Below are 21,704 nucleotides of genomic sequence, written 5' to 3'. Positions count from 1 at the left end.
AGTTTAGCTGCAACATATGCTAATCTTATACTACGTATTGCTTTTATAGATTTTATGTTTTTATGGGGTTATAATAGATTTAAAAAAAAACAAAAAAAACTTTTTTGTTTTTGTTTTTTTGTTCGTGGAAAACGGATACTGAATGTTTTTCCCCCCCGCAGGCTGGTCCGTTCCTCCGTGAATAACGCGGGCCTACTGTATAAAGATGAAGTCCTGAATGTACTGCTATGAGTTTTACGTTTTTAATTTAACTGAGATAAATTTGTTTTTAATATTCTGAGCTGTACTCGTGTACCCACCCTACCAGTAACCTTTTTTTTTTTTTTTTTTTTTTTCTTCCCTTGCAAATGTCAGAAATTATCATGGAAAAAATTAAAAGTTCAACTGGCAAATGTAATAAAGAGACTCTCACAAAACAAGCTCATCCGACAGTTTATTTAAAGTTATTCCCGCTGCGCACCCCCTCCCTGTGTGAAAGACTAGTCTGAAAGGAGGAGGAAACAAGTCACTATAGCGCCACATCAGCACATTCACTAACAAGCCTATATGTTTAGCACCTCCCCACCCTGCTGCTATGGCAGTCGGCGCCACATGCCAGCAACACGCCAGCATGATGAGAGATGCCAGTTCTGGAACCGCTTCAAACCAATTAAACAACAGGGGGCGCTATTAGTAAATATCAAGTTCAAGGAGGACAAGTAAATAGGAGTCGGTTTATGAGTCCCTCAATGTGGCCGTTGATCCGCCAGGCGTGCTCTGATGATGTCACTAGGGGTGAATGTTGAGGCTCGTGACGTAGAACCCCAAAATTCACTGCGTGGTCGTCGTCGTCCTCCAGTCAATTGACGCTGCTTCTCTCTTCCACACAAAAACGGATGGACTGTAAGAGAGAAGATGGAGAATGAGTGCGGCGATCTTTCAATTTTTTAATTCTCAATATCATGTGCTTGTTGTATTGTGGTGGTCTCTCACGTCGCATCACAGTAAATCCACCCCATCGTGTGTTACCTGCGTAGGGGACTACAGATCTCCGATGGGAATGATTTCTTCGTTGATAAAAAATTCAATGGTCTCCTCCTCCCAGTCGTCCACGTTGCTGTCCGGCTCGTCAGTGTCCACTCCTAGAAGAACCGTGAGAATACACGAGTCAGCATACCGGGTCAGAGGTGTAGAAGAAAATGATGACATAAGCGTAGCGGCCGCACCCCCTCGGAGCTCCATGCGGGCTTCTTTCTGCTCCTGATAGAGCTGCAGCGCCTGATCCCTGTAGCGACGGTACTCGTCCATCATGGCCCTGCGCTTGTCCACCAGTTCCTACTCACACGCGTATGCACAAGCGCATATGTTTCCGTGAGTCACAAACTAAAGAATTGCTGTCGTAGAAATACAAGAGCGTTGTGTTCAAGTGTCGAGAGACAGAAAGAGAGAGAAAAAAAAAAATCTCACCTTTGAAGCCTTGGACTGGCTCAGACGATCCTTCTGCTCAAAGATCTTGGAGTATTTCTTCAGATCCTTCTTGATCATCTTCAGGAAACACAGTTCAGTTACTACCATACTTAATTTTCATTTCATTGCAGTATTTTGTTGTTGTTTGTTTTTTGCATTAATATATTGTAGTTTTATCATATTTACTCTGTTTAAATCTTACCCATAATATTTGTGTATTTTTCCCAACATTTAAAAAAAATGTGTAATCTATTTTTCGTCTATTTGCTAATATTCAGATATTTGAATTACTATCGTGTTATTTTAATTTTTTTTTTCATAATTTACCCAATTTTTAAAATATTTTTCCCCCAATATTTCTTATGCTTTACTCCAACTGTGTATTTTTATATTTTTGTCTAGTATTTTGTTTTCGTGCAATATTTTATATTAATTTGTCATCTATTTGCTAATATTCAGATATTTGAACTACTATTGTATTGCGTTATTTTAAAAACATTTTACACAATTTTTTTGTATTCTCCCCACAATATTTTTTGTTGTCTAGTATTTTGGTTTTCATGCAATATTTTATATTTAAAATATTTTTCATATATCATATATATATATATATATATATATATATATTATTTGTGTATTTTCACCTAATTGGATATTTTTGTATTAGTACCAACAGTTTACTAATTTGCTAAATATTAGTTTTTTTTGTCTAATAATTGGCATTTACGCCTATTTATTTTTTCTTGTAATATTTTTATCAAACAATTTGTGCAATTTTTTTTTTTCCTTCCCAAAATATTTAATATTATTTTTTTCAATATGTGCATGTTTTCCATCCACCGACAGTTTGTGCAGCAGAATGCAGAAATGTAAAAGAGCCACTCGGCAGGCAACAAGGAATGAAGCGTTGCCAGCGTGCCCATATTTGGAAGTGCTGATGTAAGCAGCTTAACAGGAAGTAAAAATGGAGATATTGGTGCCGGATAGACGGGACCTCCACAAACTGTATTTTTCATTGTTGCAAGAGAAAGCCCTGACTTTGCACGAGGAGGGTGGGATGAGCAGCAGAGAAAAAACTAGTGGCTCCGTGGGAACTTGTCATACAAAACTACTTGAACAGTAAAAGAAGGGAAAAAAAACAAAATATATCACACCTTGATTTGGTCTGCACTAAGCAGGCTCGTAGGTCGTGGTCTCCACAACAGCTGGCAGAAGCGGTCCTTGTTGTTCTTCTGTAGAAGGCGACCCTGGAATGTCCACAGCCAGTAAGCATTGTCCACCTACAAAACAAAAATGAGAGGACATGAATATAAGCAACGTTTCAAGAATGGCCAGACGGGTAGCACAAGTTTCCACACTACCTTGTGGCTCCACCAGGAGACCGAGGTGACCACGTAGCGGCCGGTGGGGTCCCACTCCACGTCGGAGGCCATGTAATGCTCTGCTATGTTCATCAAGGTGCAGTCCGACGTATCCACAAAGGCGAGCGCGCCATTCATACTACCAAAAAAAATAAAATACAAAAATGAAATCCTTATTCAAAAGTCTGTTATGGGTACTTGTGGTACATGGGCTCCCTCTAGTGGTATGTGGAGAACTACTGAATAAAATGCTCAAACTCCATGTTCAAATCAGGGGCTATAATACTCTTATTTGAGGAAACACAACAACTGACCTCCTGAGTCCAGCCAGAACCAAGAACTGTCCCTGGGGGCTCCAGAAGATGCTGTTGGCCTGCTGCTTATCAAACATCTCTGCAAGAGATGCCGAGTCAGTCTCGCTTTGTGCCGGTTTGCTTTGCGTTTACATAATACAAGCGCTTACTTATGAGATCGATCTTGCCGTTGTTTTTCACGTGGTAGAAGGAGGCGTTGATCCTGGGAGACTCTCCATGCAGAACTGCAAACTTGCTTCCGTTGGGCTCCCACGCGAACGCGATGATGCTCTCTGTTATGGAAACAACACATGTATATTAAATTACTGCATGCTTTTGTTTCTATTGTCACCTTGTAGACGCGCCCGTGTACACTTATACCTTTCATCTCCACCACATCAACAGGAACTTGCTTCTCTCTCATACGGAAGATTTCAAAGTTTGTGACCACGCCCTGGATCGAAACGTATCATGAGCATTTTCACACCCCGCGTTTGTTGGTTTCCTCGTCACTGCGGCATGTACCTGTGTCCCTTTGGGAGTCCTGTCTACTTTCACGCAGAGATAGTCGCCGTTCCTCTGCCAGTGCAGCTTGCAGTCCACCACGTTGAAGAGGTTGCGCACGCGGATCTCCTGGCGGGAAGGCAGCTGCATCAGAGTCACCCTGGCCGGGATGTCCTTGTCCTCGGGCACCCAGAACGCGATGATGTTGTCGCCCGGAGACCACGAGAAGTCCCTGGTACGCAAGTGCACAACATTTGAACACATAGGACACAATGATAGACATGAAAATAGGGTCCGACCGATTAATCAGCCGCCAATTATAATCGGACGATGATTGGCCTTCAAACATCGGCCAAATGGCTGATTACATTTTGCTTGCATAGCATTAGCAACTAGCAAGTGCATAGCGTATATTGTTATGGTTATTCTGTTGTCCCGAGGCGTCCTTGAAGTTGTTTAATGACACTGCAGTGGGAGTTAACTATAAAACTAAATACACAACATTAAGAATTAAATCTACTGTATATTATATACAAAACATGCTTCATTTTTAAAACATTGCTAGCCTAGCGCTAACAGGAAGTTAGCAAATGCTAACAGAACGTTAGCATCGACTTCGGGAGTGTTTTTCCCTCAAATAACGAATATCCACACACAAATCTTATGGGAACACATACCCACAGATGGGATAAAACTACGCTAAGGCACAAATTATTCCCCATGTGTGGAAAAACTAGTTAGAATTCAAATCGCAACTTTCCTCTGTACTCAATCTTTAAGTGTGTACGCCATCATGGACGCACGGGGACCACACTGCCCCCAAGTGGCCAAAACGCACAGGAACAGTCAGAATTTGTTTTTTGTTTTTTTCAGTTGCTCTTATTTGAGCTTATTCTATTTTTATTTCACTTTCATATTGTTTTTATTTTGTCATTGTCCTTTCAAGTTATATTATAAAGTTGGTATTTCATCGATTCAAAGACCTTCCCCTCTCAAAATCAGCCCAGTAAGTCCCAAGACTTGTGAAAATAACACAAGATAAAAATATATAAAAGAAAAAGTTAATGCTTTACCGAAGTATTGACACATAAATATAATAACCTTGTATAGTTTATGAAAGTTTTTGATATGGATTTGTCATTTAAAGCAGAGAATCTTAATAGTGAAAGTTGGTCCTTAAGTGTCACCCATTGAAAAGGAATTGGGGAAGGGGATAATTTTATGCATTATATATTTTTAAATAATCAGTATTTTTTTTTCTGCCAAAAATCTGTATCGGCCTCAAAAAATGCAGCTCGGTCGGGCCCTACATGAAACTAAAGAACGATGATGATCGGCCCATACTTGATTCCGCTGATCTTAAGACTCTTCTTGTCGAGCAGGCCCATAGACTGAAAGCAGCACAGGGATAAAGATCTTAAAGTCGCCAACTTAACACTTGACATGACTGAAACGCTCCTAATTTGATCTCCTTACCGGAGTCTCATAGATGCTCAGAGTGTCTGGTGTCATCCTGGCAAAGAACTTTCCATCGTGGCTCCATCTGAAAACAAACAAGACATTTCAACTCTGCGCGAGAAACACTCAAAAGATTACTATGAAACGTCTACAAACATGGCCGACGAGTGCTCACTTGAAAATGGGCCAGTGTGCTGCGCTCTCGCAGTGGAAACCTCTCTTCTTCTGGCCGGTCAGAATGTCCCAAATGATGATGGCCTGCGGGTCCTCTTTGGTGTCCATCAGCGGGCTGAAGGTCACAACGTACCTGCACAATATCGCAAACACAAAGAGTCAAAGAAAATGTTAACGACATTCAACAATAAATCAACCAGTGGCGAATGTTGCTGAGCTTCACCATTTTAAGGGCTTGGTATAAAAAAATAATAATAATAATTAAAAAAAAATAAATACATCGAATAATTGATATCGAATCGATTTTCTTTTTCCAGGTAACTGCATAAGAAATCTGAATTTTAAAGGAAGATTTTTTTTTTTTTTAAATCTTACTACATTCTTGAAATTTAGTGTTCGCATGAGTTCAAAAGTATTTTCTTTATGAAAGACTTGACTTATTGCACTTTAAGACAATTCAGAATCATTTTAACTTATATTTACAATTATAGAATTAGAATTATGAAAATATTTTCACCTCATCCTTGCTGATGTCAACGCGTTACTTTCATTAACTCAAACCCAAAAACGTAGAAACACGTTTTTTTTAAATACTTTGTCCTTCCCTACTAAAAATGTATTTATATGTTTATTATTTTTTTATGCTAGAGCATACAGAAGGCTTTGATGCAGTTTCTGACCTAAAGATGTCGCTTAAAGCAATGGTAGTTATTTAAATAAATAAATAAAAAAACAGCAGGTGGCAGCAGAGTATAAGAGATCAGCCTGGGTCATGTTGCAACAAGCTCTTTTTGCCAGTGTATTCAACAGGTTTGTGAATAATGATGAAACTTAGCTATATTCTAATGGCAATTGCTGGAAATTGTTGTTTTTGTTTTTACTGATGAAAGAAGAGACTTTCTTTTGGTAGATTCCATGTTTTTATAGCAATAGAACAATATTCTGTGGGCCTTACAAAATCAGTCAAAATCCAGCTGCTTCAGTGAAAATAGCTGGGAGTGAATGAGTTAATAATCTAAATCATTTAAACAGTTACTGCCTCCTCCGCAAAATTTAATTTGGAATTTAATTTTTGTGGAGTTTTTCGCAAAATTGCCCTAATAAGGGGTTAATCAACACCTGACTGAATTTGAATAGAATTGAAAAAAATCTAAATTTAACTCTTGTGAATCAAAATCAAATCAATTGAGGAAATTTAGAATCGATACCCAGCCATACCTCTCACAAGGCGAGAAATCGATGAGGGACACTCCCTGATGACTGAACCTCTGAATCTGCTTGAATTTCTCGCCGCCCCACAAGGCGATGCCCCTTTGGTGGAAGGTGGCCAGGTAGGTGCCTTTGGGGGACCAGCGCACGTACGTCTCCGTCCAACGCTGCATCCGCGGAAACGGGTTAGCAAAACTACCGTTATACTCACCCACCTCTCACCCAATATATTGACATATAACATACCGCTCTCTCTTCGGAGACGATCGGATCTTTGGCGTCGTTGGAGAAAATGGCGGTCCTCTCGCCGGCTTCGTAGATCACACTGTACTGATCCCGACAGTCGGGGTCCTCGATCCAATGCCGCATGTTACCCTGAACAGACAGAGTTCATCAGAAATGCAAAACTGTTGATAGTCATATTTAAATAAATATGATAAACAAAATTTACAACAGTAATAATCCTCCACACGTACAAAGTCTTTAAAAGGTTGCTTCTCAGGAGTTTCCCACTCATCATCGATGTTCATGTACCTTTAAAATAACAGAAAGATGTGATTAGCTTCTATTAAATACATCACATCCATTTTTGCTGGACTTAACAGCGTACTTGTCAAAGTCGGTGAAGAGGTTGACCCGAAATGTATGCTGCTTGTCCAGTTTGTAACCATCTGCGTTTTTCACCGCCTCCAGGGCCTGGTTGGGTGACGCATACTCCAAAAAGATGTAACTAGAAAGAATAACACGTCTGTTGCACATCTCTTCCTTGTTCAACACATTTTAAGGGGGAGAGGGGGGAAAAAAAAAAGAAAAAAAAAAAAAAAAGAAAAAAAAAAGTGGTCCTACCCTTTGGTTGTGCCATCGGTGTCTGGGTAGAACTCGGTGGTGATCTTCCCAAACTTGGAGAAGATCTTGTGGATGACGTTCTTGAGCTTTTCCAAACGCTCCGGGCCAACCTGCGGGACGTTGTCCACCACCACCACCGAGTCGATGCCGTCAGCCTCCTGGGGTTTCTCCCTCAAGATGTCGCCCAGGAGCTCTATGGGAAGGAGAAGAACCGAGTGTGAATATGTTCAAAATCTCATTTAGGCTTTATTTAATGCACATTACAAGTGATTGTGTAGAAGGCATTAGTGCCATAAAAAAGTAAATTATACTGTGCCACTGAAAATGCTCTAATTTCATTAAATTGGTCTGAAAATTATTTATAGCCAATATACACGTACACTTAAGATGTTTGTTTTCTTGAAGGCAACGGAAAATTGGAAAGGATTTGGATAGTTTCAAACAGTGGCTCATAACAGTTATAAGATGATCAAAATAGTCATCCTCTCATCGATTTATTTGATGATCAATTAGTTGTTGATTAAGCGATTACTTCTGGCACCTCTTATACTTAAACTTTTTGTGACAACTGTCTTTGGTGGCGTGTCATTTGAACCTTCTCATGTAAATTAGGTGACTTGACTTAAGTGTTGTGAGACACTGACACAGAAGACCAAAAGAAGAAGGGGAAAAAAATCATGAAAATGTTTAACTTTATACACCTGCAAATAAAGAAATAAAAAACATTATTTTTGTGTTTTCGATCTAAAGTAGAAACACAGGACACATGTGGTTCTGGTCCACACATAATCAGAAACCTTACCCGAATTATAATTTCAATGCAGAAAAGTGAATGTAGTGATTCTACGGTTGAGGAAAACAGTGCGCGTCTTTAAAAGTTAACATAGCTCATAGAACATCAATAGGTAACAGTTGTTTCTTGTCAGAGCAAAATATTTCATTTCGGAGAAATTGGTAAGCAGAGGCGCGCCAGGGCACGCAAACTGCTTTACAACGTCAACTTGACAACTCGTTCTGCATACAGAAAACAAGAAAAATGTACTGTCAAGTACTTTCTTTTGCAACCGTGACAAGGTGTGATATAACGCGCCTGCTACTCCGCCGTATGGATCGGCTAATGAAACTAGCAGGCCGTAAAGCCGGCGATTTTCCTGCCTCCGCTCACCCTCGTCATCGACGTCATCCTCGTAGTCCTCCGGGTCGCTAAAGGAGGGCTCCTCTTCCTCGTACTCGGGGTCGTCCACCATATCCACCGTTTCTTGCATTTAACACGTTTAGCGGGACGTTCTTTCTCGTGACCGGAAAGTTACTGGAAAGAAACGGGAGGCTGACGGTCTTCGACCGGCGCGACACCATGTGCGGTTTCTGTGAAAATGGACGACGTTGACGGGAAATGTGACACAGGAAGCAGTTCGCAAACCCGGAAGTGTAGCTGAAATATGATAGAATTGTATAACAAGCGGATGTAATAGCGGGTAAGCATCCATTATGTTGTACATTAGTGAAGCCGGTTGCATGGCCGCTCACGGAAGGAAAAAAAATGAAGAAGGTTCCCGGGTAGATATGAAGCGAATTTCCCGCGAGATCATAGTCATGGAAATTCAGCACATTTCGTTTAATAGTACGGGTGTTATGCAATATTAATAATTTATTATACGCGTCATAAATTTGCTGTCGCCACGTACAACCATGGATTGGGAGAGTGCGTCACTGCTGCCCAGCGTGTGCGCGCTCCTAGCGGACTCCGCCAAGCCTCTGCCGGATGACACCATCCTGGAGAAACTACTGGACCGGCTCACCGAACTCTCCGAGGCAGGTTCGTGTTAGGGTCGCACGATTTTGACTTAAACGACAACCCCCAAAATAAGTCATCCAATTTCTTATTTTTTGGGCGTATTGTACAAAAAATTACTTTTTAGTTTGGAACTTACACAACCAATTAAATAATTTATGGTCCGCTTAATTTAGGAGTGTTTATACATGTACTTGAAAAGTTCCACACTGTCATATCTTTCATTGAAGGTGTGTCACTTCCGGAAAGTTGCCCGTGTCTTCTTGACTTCATCATTGCCATGGCCTCCAACTCCACTTCCGATTCCAGCATCCTCTCCTTCGCCCTCAAACTCAGCGGCCTGATGGCAGCCACTGAGGACGGCTACAGATCCTTGCAGGTAGAGAACGAACATACTTCTGGCACATAAAGTGCATGTCGGTAAATGTGAATATCATGGAAAACTTGATTTGTTTGATGGAAAGACTTTCTGAGGAACAAAATGGTTAAATATCTTGTCTGTTTTTCCAAACAGGAGCGCTCGGTTTTGGAGGTGATTTTTCGCATTCAGCGCTGGAAGGACGCCGAGCTGTGGAATGACCCCTGCATCCGAATCGGCTGGATTCACGGCTTAAAGAGAATGCTGCTGCACCCGGAGGCGCTGGCTTTCTTTGTGCAGTCAGGTCTGTCCTCTCTTCTCATTTGTTTCTTGACCGTGCTTGTGCGCAACACTCCTATCAAATCACCTAGCTGTGAAAAGAAACTGCAAATGCCATTAATCCATTCCAACCACCCCAGTTAAACAGCTTGTGCAATCCAATTCAATGTAATGCTGTGCCCGCTTCGGCCACCAGGAGGCAGTACAGAATAACAAACGAAGTCTTCTTCTACTATTAGAATGTAAAGTAATATTCGTCATTTTTTGTTAAAGACAAAGAATATATGCCCGTGAGTAATGTTATGATCTGTCTAAATGAGTTACAATCGCTGCTAACCATTAACATAAAATAATAGCATATATTTTCATGTAAATTGCATTTTCAATATATGTTAGCATTAAGCTAAATGGATTCCTGGTCAGAGCTATGTACCGGTATTTATTTATGTTTAGTTTGGCATTAAACAATTGTTTTTGAGAGATTGTTCACTACTGTTAAGTGAGTTGAGTTCACTGCCACCAATTTTCACCTGCAATTTAAAGCAAAATATCGTCTGAACTCGAATAACCTTAGTCGGTTGACTTGCATTTTAATGACGTAATGGTCTCAATTCTACCTAGGTTTCATCAAGCCACTCCTGCAGCTCCAATCGGATCCAAGCATGTTTGTTGCTTCCGCCGCCAATCACTTGCTGGCTCACATCCTGCTCTCAATTCAGCCGGAAGAAGAGCGTGCAAGCACTGAAAGCGGTGCAGAACACCACCATGTTTTCCTCCAAACGTATGACCATATAAAGGAGTCACTGGTACCCAAAGAAGGCGAGCTGGCAGCTGGTAGTCTGCAGGTCCTCAAGATGCTGGCGCTGATCCTGGACCAGGCCCGGCGTCCTCTGCGGGACCAGCTGCTCAATGCGATTGCTACCTCCCTGGAGGAGCTGGTAGAGGCGGGATATAGTCATCTTACACCTGCGCTAATAGATGTTATTATGGCTGGATACAGGTAGTCTGTCTGTCTGTCTATCTATGTATCGATCTATTTATCTATGATAGCTCGCTAATTTATACTAACTAGCTAATCTATCTATGCTAGCTAGCTAATCTAGCTATCTATACTAGCTAATCTATCTATGCTAGCTAGCTAGCTAATCTATCCAACCTATTCTATCTAATCTATTTTATCTGTATTTGCCATATTTATCAGCCATGACAGTAATGACGTCACCAGCCGTCTTTTGTCCTCCATGTTGAACGTCGACAAACCGGCCGACCTCGTCCACGCCGCAGCTGCGTTTCTCCACCGAAGTCATCCACGTGTATCAAGTGACGCTGCCAACACAAGCCAGGCGATCAGAATCCTCCTGCTTCCCCTGCACTTTGTCACTGAGCAGCCCTTGCTAGGAACAGGTATGAACTGCACATGAACACAAAAAAACAGAAAACATGTAACCGTTTTGTTGTATAAAAATAATTTTCAGTGCCTGCAGAAGACAACGTAATAATGGCGGCACAGTTGAAGAATAAAAGCACATTCATCGCCATGATATGTGTCTGTTTGAGAAGCGCCCCCCAGTTGGCACTTATGGTGAGACATGGGTTGACTTTTGTATTTGATGTCAATCAAATTTATATTTGGTTGCCTGATTCGGTAAATTAACTCCATATTGTTCAAGGAATCAGATAGACAAACATGTGATTCTCTCTTTCCCTTTAGCCTCCTGAGGTCCTCCCATGCAACCCGGCTGCGATTGTCCTCTCAGTTGTTATTTTGCTAAGAATATGCAGTGGTGACACTTCCGCCTCCTCCTCGTCTTTGCTCAACGGCTGCAGGAATGAGGCTTTCCGGTGCATCATCAGCAGTGGCAAAGTTCAGAAATCTGCTCTAGAAGCTTTGACTTCACTCAGCGGCAGCCCAGGTGATCATGTCATGTAAAACAGAAAATCCTTCTAGTTGGCTACTAATTTATTGATTTTTAATGTTTTAGCTCATCTAACAGCTAGAAAATACAAAGAAACAAATAGTAGTACGTCTCTGTTGCTAAAATGGTGAAAACCAGTTTAGTACTATACTGTAGCGCTACAGTTCAGTACTACTTAGTTCTCAGTCATTGCACATTTTCAGGAATTATCTTCAAACATTTGTAATGTATTTAGCAAGAAGAAACATTTCAGCAGACAAAAAAAACCCAACAACCATATTTTGCCTTGTTTTGACATATTTAATCTTGGTTATATATATATATTTTTTTGTAATTTTCTTGTGTTGGATCTCATTAGATGTACATCATGAAATATGTTTTGATGTTTGTATTTCAGGGGCTAACAGCACAATGAAGGAGGTCTCTGAAGTCTTGATACATTATATAAGTAACCCCGATTCAGACCCCACTGTAAGTATTTGTATTTTATAGGCCGTGGTCGTCACTTTGTGAGATAAAAATGCTCCAGGAAGTCTTTAAATGTTTCAAGTACAGTTTGTGTGTTCTTTAGGTGCTGCAAAAGTCCTACAAGGCCTTAGTACAGTGGATGAATGTTTGGACGGACCTCTCATCCATTCCACAGCAACTCGGAGAAGGTAGTTCTGCACCCAAATTCCACCTAAAAAATTACTTGTACCACCATAGAGATCAACATTAAACGACTGAATAGTTTGAACATTAATACGGTGATATAGGACAATAAAATCTGTACTAAAAAAATTCTTACAATAAAATGAGGTCTACTTTAAAGTTAAATAGATATTGTAAATAAATAAATGTTTACTAACAGATTGTTCTAAATGATTGAATGCAAAAGCATTCTAATTAAAAGTTGAAAATGACTGAACTGTACTTAATAAAGTTACCTTCCTGATTTAAAAATATTATTCACAGGTTGAAGATGATTCTTTTTTTTTAAACATCCCTAGAAATGTAATAGTAGTAATAAGTGAACTCTGAAATGTTCCTATGGTATAAGGCTATTGTTATTGTATTTACAAAACTTTTTTAAAGGTCTTTAAACATATTTTAAAGTATAATACAGACACATTTAAAATATTGTACAAACAGTGTAACAGTGTACCAATCCTTCTTGTGTTTTACAGTCAAGAAATATTTTTCCCCCCTAAACTAACAAACTTAGCTCATCATCAAGATAGACATTATAAAATGAACCTACAGCGGTTGCTTTCAGTAGGCGTAAAAAGCAGGATTACAGAGGAAGACGTAGTAATGGTCAACAAAAAAGGCTGTAGGCCTACTACAATATTTCAAATTTACGTTCTCAAACTAATTGTTGTGTTGCTATCTAGTGTTCGACAGTGAAATTACACACAATATATACAAGAGTTGACTTTATTTAAAAAAAAAAAAAAAAAAAGTCTGCAAAATAGCAAGATCGTGAACTGGGAACAAGATGGAGGGCGCTTTATTTTATACTATGACTACCAAAAGGAAGAATAGACTTGCGTTTTTCAACAGGAAAAATAAGCTTAATTTAATTTTTCTCCCATTATTACGGAAGAGGATTAGGGCCAGTGAAGAGGGGAAAAAAATGTTGGCAGGATTCTGACTTTATTCTCAGAATTCTGACTTCAGTGAGAATTTTGACCTTAAACGTCAGAATTCTGAGAATAAAGTCAGAATTCTGAAATTAAAGTCAGAAGAGAATAAAGTGAGAGTTCTGAGAATAAAGTCAAAATTCTGACTTTCTCAAAATTCTGACTTTAAGGTCAAAATTCCGAGATTAAAGTCAGAATTCTGCCAACCTTTTATTTTCTCTTCACTGGCCCTAATCCTATTCCGTACATTCTTTAGTAATCATCACAACAACATGGTTGAATTGCAGTCGACGAATATAAACGTCCACGGCAGTGAATGTCTTAAAAAAAAAAAAAAGAAACCTTTGCATTTAGATCTCCTAATGGCAGTGAAGAAGCGTGCATGCGATCCACGTTGGGACGTGAGAGACTCCACCATCGAATTTTTGGGGCAGCTACATTGCCCGCTTTTCCTGAGCGACCGTAGTACGACCCCGCTGCTCCGGGAGGCGCTGCAGGATCCCGAGAGTTACGTGAGAGCCAGCGCCGTCTCGGCACTGGCGCGGGTTCTCATGCCCAGCTGGCAGCAGGGAACGGAGTTGGCCCAGGAACAGGTTGGCGAATTTAGACATTTATTGCGAGTCAAATTAAAGATCCATTTTTGATCATCTTCTATTTCCAGATTGACACAGTGAAACGCCTGTTGGATATTCTCCGCGAGGACACGGAGGGTTTCGCCAGGCGGGCCGTGGTCCGCTACTTCATGGCCTGGTTCTCCTCTTGCGCCTCGCCACCTTCGTCACCCCCCTCGCTTCTCTTGGAGTCGGTGCGCGTCGTGCTCTCACACTGCAGCTTGGATTTGGACTGGGAAGTGAAGGTGAACACGCTGGAGTTAGCCGAGCTCCTTCTTGACGCCGCCTTTTGGGATCACAGGAGAAGCGCCGGTGGAGAGAAGCACCCTTACGCAACATTTTTGACTAATGGGCAGCCGCAAGCCGTGGATGTCACTTCAGACTCGGCGTTGAGATCATTAGCGGATCAAGGCGTCTTCTCGGCCCTGCTGAGCGGCCTGGTGGACTGCGACCGGCCGGTTGCGCTGAAAGCTTGCGAACTCCTCATAAAAATCCGAGACGTCATCTACCTGGCGGGCGACTTGACGACCGGCGTGTGCTGCGAACTTCCCGATCGGGGTTGGGGGAAGGAGATCAGGAAGATGTTGGAGAGCGAAGGAGACGAGAGCCGGCGCATGAATGTGCGCGAGGTGTTGACGTCGCTGGGCTTAGATGAGCGGCGGGTTCTTCTGAGCCAGAGCAGCGATCACGTTCACAACTCCTTCCAGTCTCTGCTGCAGGACATCCTGAGCGGAAGAGATCCTCTCGGGGACGCCGGCAAAGATGGTGGACAAGAAGTTGTAGTTGACTGTTACTGACTCGCATCACAAAAAGTTTTGGATCAGGGGCTTGTGGGTGAAACCTGACATGCTGTACAGTGTTCCCTCGTTTTCCGCTGGGGTTAGATTAAAAAAATACCTGCAATAAATGAAATCCGCTAAGTAGTTAGCTTTATGTTTTACATTTATTTTTTAACCCTCTGAATCTCATCGATGCATTTACATTTTCTCACATTTCTCTAGTTTAAACATTCTCCATGTTCAAACCTTCATAAATTTTATAAAATAGGTACATTACTGTAAAAAAAAAAAAAACAACGCGTGCAAAATTGCACGCATTTTTTTTTCCCCCCACGCAGTTCCCATCCTTGTCGCTTCGGGAAAGCTTTGCCACGGCTTTGTTTAATGTTTACACGTTCCATCCTCGTCGCTTTTCATCACACGGAAGATGACCCGGAAGTACATTATCTCATTTAAAAAATAAAAAAAAACTGCAAACTTCGCGTTATCTCGCAATCTTTGCGAGAAAACGCAAAGTTTTTTTATTTTTTTTATACAATGTCACCTTAGTGGCTCCGTAGCATCCGAAAGTCAAGCAACAAGGACTTTTTTTTTTTTCATGTCACGTTAAATATTAAACAGTAGTCTAAAATATTTTGGGTACTGTTTAATATTCATATTTGTTTTTCGTCTTTTGTGCAAGCAAGTAACCTCCATCAGCCTTTTTCTGCCGTAAATATGTTCATAACGACATGAGTTACATAATGATAAATAATGAAATGGCAAGCAGGGAATTTGTGTCCTCTGTTGGATAGCAGTTTTTATTTATAGACACATGATTATACAATTCTAAATAAATCAACAGTAAGAATTTGATGACAGAAATAAGTGTGAATGTTTCCAACTTGTTTTTAGTGGTGCTCTTTCAAATATTTTGATGACCTGATTTAGTGATATGGGACGTTGCAGGTACAGCCTTGTGATGACCTGTGGCACCCTTTGTTGTCTTGGTAACGAAAACGGTTGTCATTGGCCCCCTCAGAAGAGGTGGGTGGGTGAGCATGAGTCATGATAGCACCCACAGATAAGCTGCATTCAGGTAATCTTAAAAAAAAGAACAAGGGATGTAAACCCTCCTATATAGGAATTCTTGACAGTTATTCCCATTTCCAAAATGTTCCAAATACAATTACCAATGAGGAGCTATTTCACATTATTTCATCCTTCGGCCACATTTTTTGAACTGACATTCAAACAACACTTTGGAAATCGTGAAGATTTGCTCTAATTAAATATATTTTTAGGCGGCACGGTGGATGACTGGTTAGCACGTCCGCCTCCCAGTACTGAGGACTCGGGTTTGTTTCAACGCTATTGATATTTTATTGATTATATGTTGATGTTGATATTTGAGAAAGTTGTCTGCAATAATAAAAACAAAGTCAGGATGATTTTTTTTGAAGTTGTAGCCACAGACTTTGAAAGGCAACTGCATGTCAATTCATCAACTGACAGGATTTTTGTGAAGCTGTTTGTATTTACCGTTATGCAAGAAGCATATTTCCGTGAGCCACCATTTGCTAACATTTGAAATCATCAACTTTTTTTTTGAAAATAAGAGTTTAAGCATTGCTGTTTTAACATGGGAGACTTTTACTGGGGTGTATTTCTATGTCTTCACTGTTTATCGATCAAATTACGTGAAAATGTCCTTATTCATATTCACATATTTTATTGTTATCTATCTTATACATATTTTTATTTGTTTTTTTACCTCCATTTTGATCCTGAATGTTATTTTAAGCCCCACCGCCTTCCCCAGTATGTGATGTGTGTGGACATGAGCTGGAGCCAGAGGAGGCAGTCGCTGTGTTCACGTGTTCCCAAACACACACAACTCAGTCACATGGAGGAACGTAGGGACACACGGGTCGAGAAGCTCTCCTCATTAACTAATGAGCGCCGACGCACACATACATACGCGCTGATTATCTCCGGATCCGAGCGCTGGTCCGTCACTGCTGTCATCTCGTCCTCATTGATGAAGTGAAGCGTGCTGCTGGTGCTGGCTCGTCTCTTCCTCTCCTGGACTCCCAAAGCATGGAGGCTGTGGCACTTTTCTCCTTCGCCGCATCCGAAGCGGACGAGCTCAGCTTCCAGAAAGGGGAGGTCGTCAAGGTAAAGGGTTACCTGTTAAAAGTGCATGGGTCATAATGACGGTTGTAGTCATGCGTGTGTGTTTGTGCGTAGGTGACAGAAATGGAGGAGGATTCTTGCTGGTTCGTAGCAGAGATTGAAGGCAAACGGGGCTACGTGCCGGAGAACTACATTTCTCTTCTGCCTCATCCGTAAGGAACATTTACAAGTCACTTGTGTGATTCCCTGGAACCATATTTGGTACCCTAAAGTTGAAATATATATACATATACAGTAGCCAAACATCACGATACGATATTATCACGATATGAAGCTCACGATATAATTATCACGATATTGTGGGAAGGTTGGCGATATTTATTCTTATTTTTATTATTATTATTATTATATTATTGAGGCACTGCTGTCAACTGATGATGACATCACCTGTGCTGAAGAAGTAACGACCAATCATGGCTCAGTTTACTGACCAAACCCAGAAAACAGGTGAGCCATGATTGGCTGTTACCTACTTCCTCTGCACAGGTGATGTCATCATCAGTCGACAGCAAGTAGAAAAAATACTTTTTAAAGGTAGTAATTGTACATGAAAAATAATGAAGTTATCAAATGTATTAACTTTTCACTGCTGAAAATTGTTCGTGTCAAGTATCCCTTTAAACATAGAAGGGCAAAAACATCACTAATGAAAATTTAATTGCACTAAAAAATTAGCCACTAGAGGGTGCTAGAACTGCACAAATGGAAATCAACCTGACTTTTTTTAACAGATGTGTTCCTTTTAAATATTGTGAACATGACGACGACGATATTGTGGCAGTTTTAATATCACGATATCACGATATTGCCCTTATTGTTACATCCCTAATATACAGTAGAGATGTAACGATATCCAAACATCACGATACGATATTATCACGATATGATAATTATCACGATATTGTGGGGGAGAAAAAAGATCACAATATTGTAAGAAAAAAGAGCTCACACTATAAAAAAGCACAATATTGTTCTTTTGTACATAACAGGAATGCATATAAACCGCCTACAATCTCTAATAACAATATTGAGGCACTTACTTGCTACTGCAAGCACATGCTATTGGATTTGTACATGAGTGCATCTTCCTTACTTTGGCGGTGATATCTGCAGGTGGTTCGCGGGCCGGGTGTCGAGACTGGAGGCGGAGCGGCGTCTGCACTGGCGGGAAACCGGCGTGTTCGTGGTGAGGGAGAGTGAGTCAGCTCCCGGAGAGTTCTCCGTCTCTGTTAGGTGAGCGCAGTGAGGCATCTACTGTTATTACTATGTTATTACCAGTGGTGGTCGGTCAGGGCTAGCGGGGCTTTGTCTGCTGGTTTGGAATTCACAATTTTGCCAATTTGCTGACATTTTCTGAAAACTCTGTGCCACATTGTGACATCTTGGTCCCAAGGAAACAGTTTTAAGCACGTAGGGAAGCTTCATTTAGACAAAAGTAGCCCTTTCCTTTTGGGAATAGGCGGGGCATTAATTTCCCATGGATTGCAATGGGGCTGTTTCTTCAGCCAATCAGGTTTTAAATTTATGTTCCTAACATGCCAACATTTTCCCATAAGTCGGTAAGTCCCTACTAAAGGCCCAGGTATCAAATGCCCGCCTACTATATTATTACTATGTTATTACTATGTTATTACCATATTATTGCATCATCTCTTTTAAAATTGTAACTATAAGCATGCATGTGTTGCATAAAACACAGAGGCAGATTTTTTTCTGTTTGTTTTCCATGCCACTGAGCACATTAGCAACTTGCCACATCCACGTGTCTGTGAGCGTGCGTATGTCAGGCTAAGCGCATATCTAAATATGTTCGGCAAGGACCCATTTTGACTAAAAATATCACATCCTCACGGACAGCCAGTAGCTGCAATTTGGGTCAGCAAAAATGACAACGGGGCCATTTAATCATGAGATGTGTTCAATCATCAGCGCCGTTACATAAGAGCGTTACATTAATTAAACGCAGGCGCGTTATGCAATTGACACATGTAACAGAGGCGCATGTAAAAGTGCATGATGTGCATGTATGAACGTTGCAAGGCATGCCTGCCCTATGAGAGGTCACGTGTGCTTTTATTTATATTCAGACACTGTCATGCTATCCATGGCGCAATACTCAGAATGGTCAACAGAGGGCGATAATACTCCACAAAAAAATATCTGATTTTTTATTTTTTTTTTATTTTTAAGACCTATCAAAAAATGCATTGTAGGTCATGTAGACCAGTGAATTTTTAGGAATTAATTTCAAAAAATATTTTATACTATATTATATTTAAACATTTTTTTTATCAAATAAATATTATATATTTTATTTTCTTCAATTAAATTACAGGGTTTATTTTATTATTAATGCAAATTTACTGTGCCAAGCTTTTCTTGAAAGGAAATACCGCATATGTAGTTCGCGTTGACAAGTCTGATTAGATGTCCAGTGAGAGGACGGACTGACGAGAAGACAACACGCTCCTTGTCCTCACTTAACACTAATTTTTCTCCGGCAGCTATGGCGACAGGGTGGAGCATTTCCGAGTGCTGGAGGGGGGCGGTCACTACTGCATCTGGGATGAGTCCTTCAGCTCCCTAAACCGGCTGGTGGACTTCTACAGGACTCACAGCATCGCTGTGGAGAAGGTGGTCTGCCTCCGAGACCCCCCCTCGGACGTGTCCCCCCGCCAGGGCCCCCACGGCGGCCGTAACCCTTATCCCAACCCGTACAAAAGTACGTCTCTGGAGTCCCTCCCTTCGGCCCGCCTCCACGGCCCTCACCCACTGAGAGAGTCGTCCTCTGTGCAGCTGCTGGAACAGGTTTTGGGGGTACGACTGTTTGATCGCAAAACAGTTTTTAAAATATTTTGTGATAATTTTCAGTTTAATTTGACTACGCTTTATGAATGTATTTTTCAAAACATAAACCAATTGTCCTATCAGTAAACATAAAGCAACAAATGTTTATTATTTGAAACGCTAAGTCAGGGCTGTCCTATTTTAAACGGAATGAAAACTGGAGTTTGGGGGAGCGTGAAATATGTTAAAGTAAGAGTAACAATTAGGGACAGTAATATTATAATTTTAATCACATTTTGATTTGACTTTAATTGAAAATGTTCAATGCATGCAAATATACAATAAATGCATTGTGTGTTTAAAACAAAAAAAAAAGAAAAAAACATCAATGTGTAAATTCACTCAGACTACTTTAATGAAATAATTGGCCTATTTTCAAGCATCGAGTTGCTCGGCGCATGTTTGTAAAATCTTAATCTAATAATTTGAATTGCCGTACAGATTAATGTTCATTAAAAAAAAATTGTAAAGTATTTTTCCATCTGTTTTTCATTTAAATAAAATAAGAAGAATAATCTCTCTTCTTTTAAAAAAAAATTTAATTTAAAATTAAATTACATTTTTATACAGTCTTTTGAATCAACTCAACCTTAAATCCTTTCAGTTTAAAATTAAGGGCAGTCAAAAATAAAAAATATTCTTCTTATTACCCCTGTCCAATCATAGAAAGAAAAAAATAATAATATATTTTTTTTTAAATAAGTTAAATTGATAGTATCAATTTAATTTAATTTTGTTTGTTTTGTTGTTGTTTTTTTCATTTTGTATTACTTGCTAGCATAGACATTTGGACAACATTTTTTTTATTTATATTTATTTATTTACTTTAAAAAAAAAAAAAAAAAACTTTAGTTGTATTTCTTACTTCTTAATTAATGTTTTAAATACCTTAGCCAGGGCAGTAAATATCTTAGTTTTAATTCAAATTATTATTTAACACGATATATATTGGTGGATTTAGAAGATGGATGGATGGATGGATGGATGGATGGATGGATGGATGGATATATTGGTGGAAAACCCCTCAGGGTACCTTAAAACCAACTAATTGTCCTATCAGCTAAGTCTAGGCTCAATTTATGAAAATATACAGTACATGCAACCAATGTTTACTGATATTGTTGTGCCGCATATTTGGGGGAGTGTAAGTATAAGTGGACCAAATGGAATGCTCACATCACGTAATTTTCCCACTGCTGCCATATCACATCTCCCTACAAGAACAGACCTGCCACCTGTGGTTTTTTTTGTTTTTTTTTGTGTGTGTGCAGAAACCTCGCCTGGCTCATGCTCTGTGTGACTACGCCCCGCCGCACACCGCCCACCTGCACTTCCTGCGCGGTGACCTCATTGACCTGCTGGACTGCTCCGGTTCACGGTGCTGGAGGGGCCGCTGCCGCGGGCGGGTGGGGGTCTTTCCGCCGCAGTATGTCCAACCGCTGTACCACTGACTGACAACAACATATCGTGTCAAACGCTTGCGAGAGAGCTGTGTCACTGCCACTCAAACATGGTCTGCAAGAATCAAATAAGACAGTGGAACATAGAAGGTTGAAGGCACCTTTTTGAGCAAAATTAGTGTTTAACTTATTATTATTATTACTCACACTTGCACTTCCAGATAATACAATGTTTTTGCAATATGAACAGTTTGCGTTCCAAGGTTCCATTTATTCAACTAAAGTGGAAGTCAACCATAAACATTTCTTGAAAATAATGTTATATGTGACCTCACTAGTCTAAACATGGTCATTCTGATTAACATTACATATGTGGAATATGAATTATGCAGCAAAATCCAGCTGTTTTTATTCATCTCAGGGGGCGGTCATTTTGCCACTTGCTGTCGACTGAAGATGACATCACAGTTGCAACGACCAATCACAGCTCACCTGTTTTCTGAAGCTGAGCTGTGATTGGTTATCACCTGAGACCTGCGCAACTGTGATGTCATTTTCACTCGACAGCAAGTGGCAAAATGGCCGCCTTCTGACATTGATATAAAACTGCTGGATTTTGCTGCTTAACTCATAT

General features: G+C 40.4%; 3 protein-coding genes and 1 long non-coding RNA gene across 6 annotated transcripts; 2 read left to right on the top strand and 2 right to left on the bottom strand.

Annotated features, from left to right (window-relative positions):
* Positions 1–420: 420 nt before the first annotated feature.
* eif3ba (eukaryotic translation initiation factor 3, subunit Ba) lies at positions 421–9,159 on the bottom strand. The gene is made up of 19 exons (XM_077524434.1): positions 8,457–9,159; positions 7,292–7,484; positions 7,056–7,175; positions 6,922–6,979; positions 6,692–6,820; positions 6,455–6,612; positions 5,238–5,369; positions 5,081–5,147; positions 4,949–4,995; positions 3,626–3,836; positions 3,482–3,554; positions 3,271–3,393; positions 3,122–3,200; positions 2,808–2,946; positions 2,601–2,726; positions 1,447–1,524; positions 1,206–1,314; positions 1,009–1,121; positions 421–880 (listed from the first exon to the last, which is right to left on the bottom strand). The coding sequence occupies exons 1-18, from the start codon at positions 8,554–8,556 to the stop codon at positions 1,021–1,023; spliced, it is 2,043 nt and encodes a 680-aa protein (XP_077380560.1). The 5' UTR covers positions 8,557–9,159; the 3' UTR covers positions 421–880; positions 1,009–1,020.
* Positions 8,753–14,792, top strand: brat1 (BRCA1-associated ATM activator 1). Of its 2 annotated transcripts, none has more exons than XM_077524432.1 (11): positions 8,753–9,107; positions 9,314–9,462; positions 9,598–9,745; positions 10,342–10,720; positions 10,922–11,124; positions 11,196–11,302; positions 11,432–11,633; positions 12,034–12,107; positions 12,208–12,292; positions 13,613–13,851; positions 13,920–14,792. In XM_077524432.1, exons 1-11 carry the CDS (start codon positions 8,981–8,983, stop codon positions 14,664–14,666), a joined length of 2,460 nt encoding a protein of 819 aa, XP_077380558.1. In that variant the 5' UTR covers positions 8,753–8,980; the 3' UTR covers positions 14,667–14,792. The 2 variants fall into 2 exon arrangements, with proteins under 2 accessions (XP_077380558.1, XP_077380559.1); XM_077524433.1 differs by having other exon boundaries at positions 8,965–9,103.
* A 609-nt stretch (positions 14,793–15,401) lies between these two features.
* Positions 15,402–21,469, bottom strand: LOC144020706 (uncharacterized). 2 transcript variants are annotated; one of them, XR_013283946.1, is made up of 4 exons: positions 20,996–21,469; positions 17,917–18,049; positions 16,609–16,817; positions 15,402–15,731 (listed from the first exon to the last, which is right to left on the bottom strand). It is a non-coding gene; the product is annotated as an uncharacterized LOC144020706 (long non-coding RNA). The 2 variants fall into 2 exon arrangements; XR_013283945.1 differs by lacking the exon at positions 15,402–15,731 and having other exon boundaries at positions 15,741–16,817.
* LOC144020703 (GRB2-related adapter protein-like) lies at positions 16,482–21,554 on the top strand. The gene is made up of 5 exons (XM_077524435.1): positions 16,482–16,805; positions 16,878–16,975; positions 17,937–18,056; positions 19,328–19,640; positions 20,942–21,554. Exons 1-5 carry the CDS (start codon positions 16,728–16,730, stop codon positions 21,119–21,121), a joined length of 789 nt encoding a protein of 262 aa, XP_077380561.1. The 5' UTR covers positions 16,482–16,727; the 3' UTR covers positions 21,122–21,554.
* Positions 21,555–21,704: the final 150 nt, after the last annotated feature.

The sequence above is a fragment of the Festucalex cinctus genome, chromosome 6, assembly GCF_051991245.1.
Source record: "Festucalex cinctus isolate MCC-2025b chromosome 6, RoL_Fcin_1.0, whole genome shotgun sequence".
In the NCBI taxonomy this organism is placed as follows: domain Eukaryota; kingdom Metazoa; phylum Chordata; class Actinopteri; order Syngnathiformes; family Syngnathidae; genus Festucalex; species Festucalex cinctus.
Note: the sequence above shows the minus strand (reverse complement) of the source record. Positions and strands in the feature narration are given on the sequence as shown.

Bases quoted from the DNA above. Each gene is read 5' to 3' on its own strand.
- eif3ba (XM_077524434.1), bottom strand. From the start codon at position 8,556: ATGCAAGAAACGGTGGATATGGTGGACGACCCCGAGTACGAGGAAGAG. The intron at 5,148-5,237 runs GTGAGCACTCGT...GTTTGTTTTCAG, and splicing joins GCACACTGGCCCATTTTCAA to ATGGAGCCACGATGGAAAGT. The intron at 4,996-5,080 runs GTAAGGAGATCA...TGCTGCTTTCAG, and splicing joins TGAGCATCTATGAGACTCCG to TCTATGGGCCTGCTCGACAA.
- brat1 (XM_077524432.1), top strand. From the start codon at position 8,981: ATGGATTGGGAGAGTGCGTCACTGCTGCCCAGCGTGTGCGCGCTCCTA. The intron at 10,721-10,921 runs GTAGTCTGTCTG...CATATTTATCAG, and splicing joins GTTATTATGGCTGGATACAG to CCATGACAGTAATGACGTCA. The intron at 11,125-11,195 runs GTATGAACTGCA...AATAATTTTCAG, and splicing joins GCAGCCCTTGCTAGGAACAG to TGCCTGCAGAAGACAACGTA.
- LOC144020703 (XM_077524435.1), top strand. From the start codon at position 16,728: ATGGAGGCTGTGGCACTTTTCTCCTTCGCCGCATCCGAAGCGGACGAG. The intron at 16,806-16,877 runs GTAAAGGGTTAC...GTTTGTGCGTAG, and splicing joins AGAAAGGGGAGGTCGTCAAG to GTGACAGAAATGGAGGAGGA. The intron at 16,976-17,936 runs GTAAGGAACATT...TGATATCTGCAG, and splicing joins ATTTCTCTTCTGCCTCATCC to GTGGTTCGCGGGCCGGGTGT.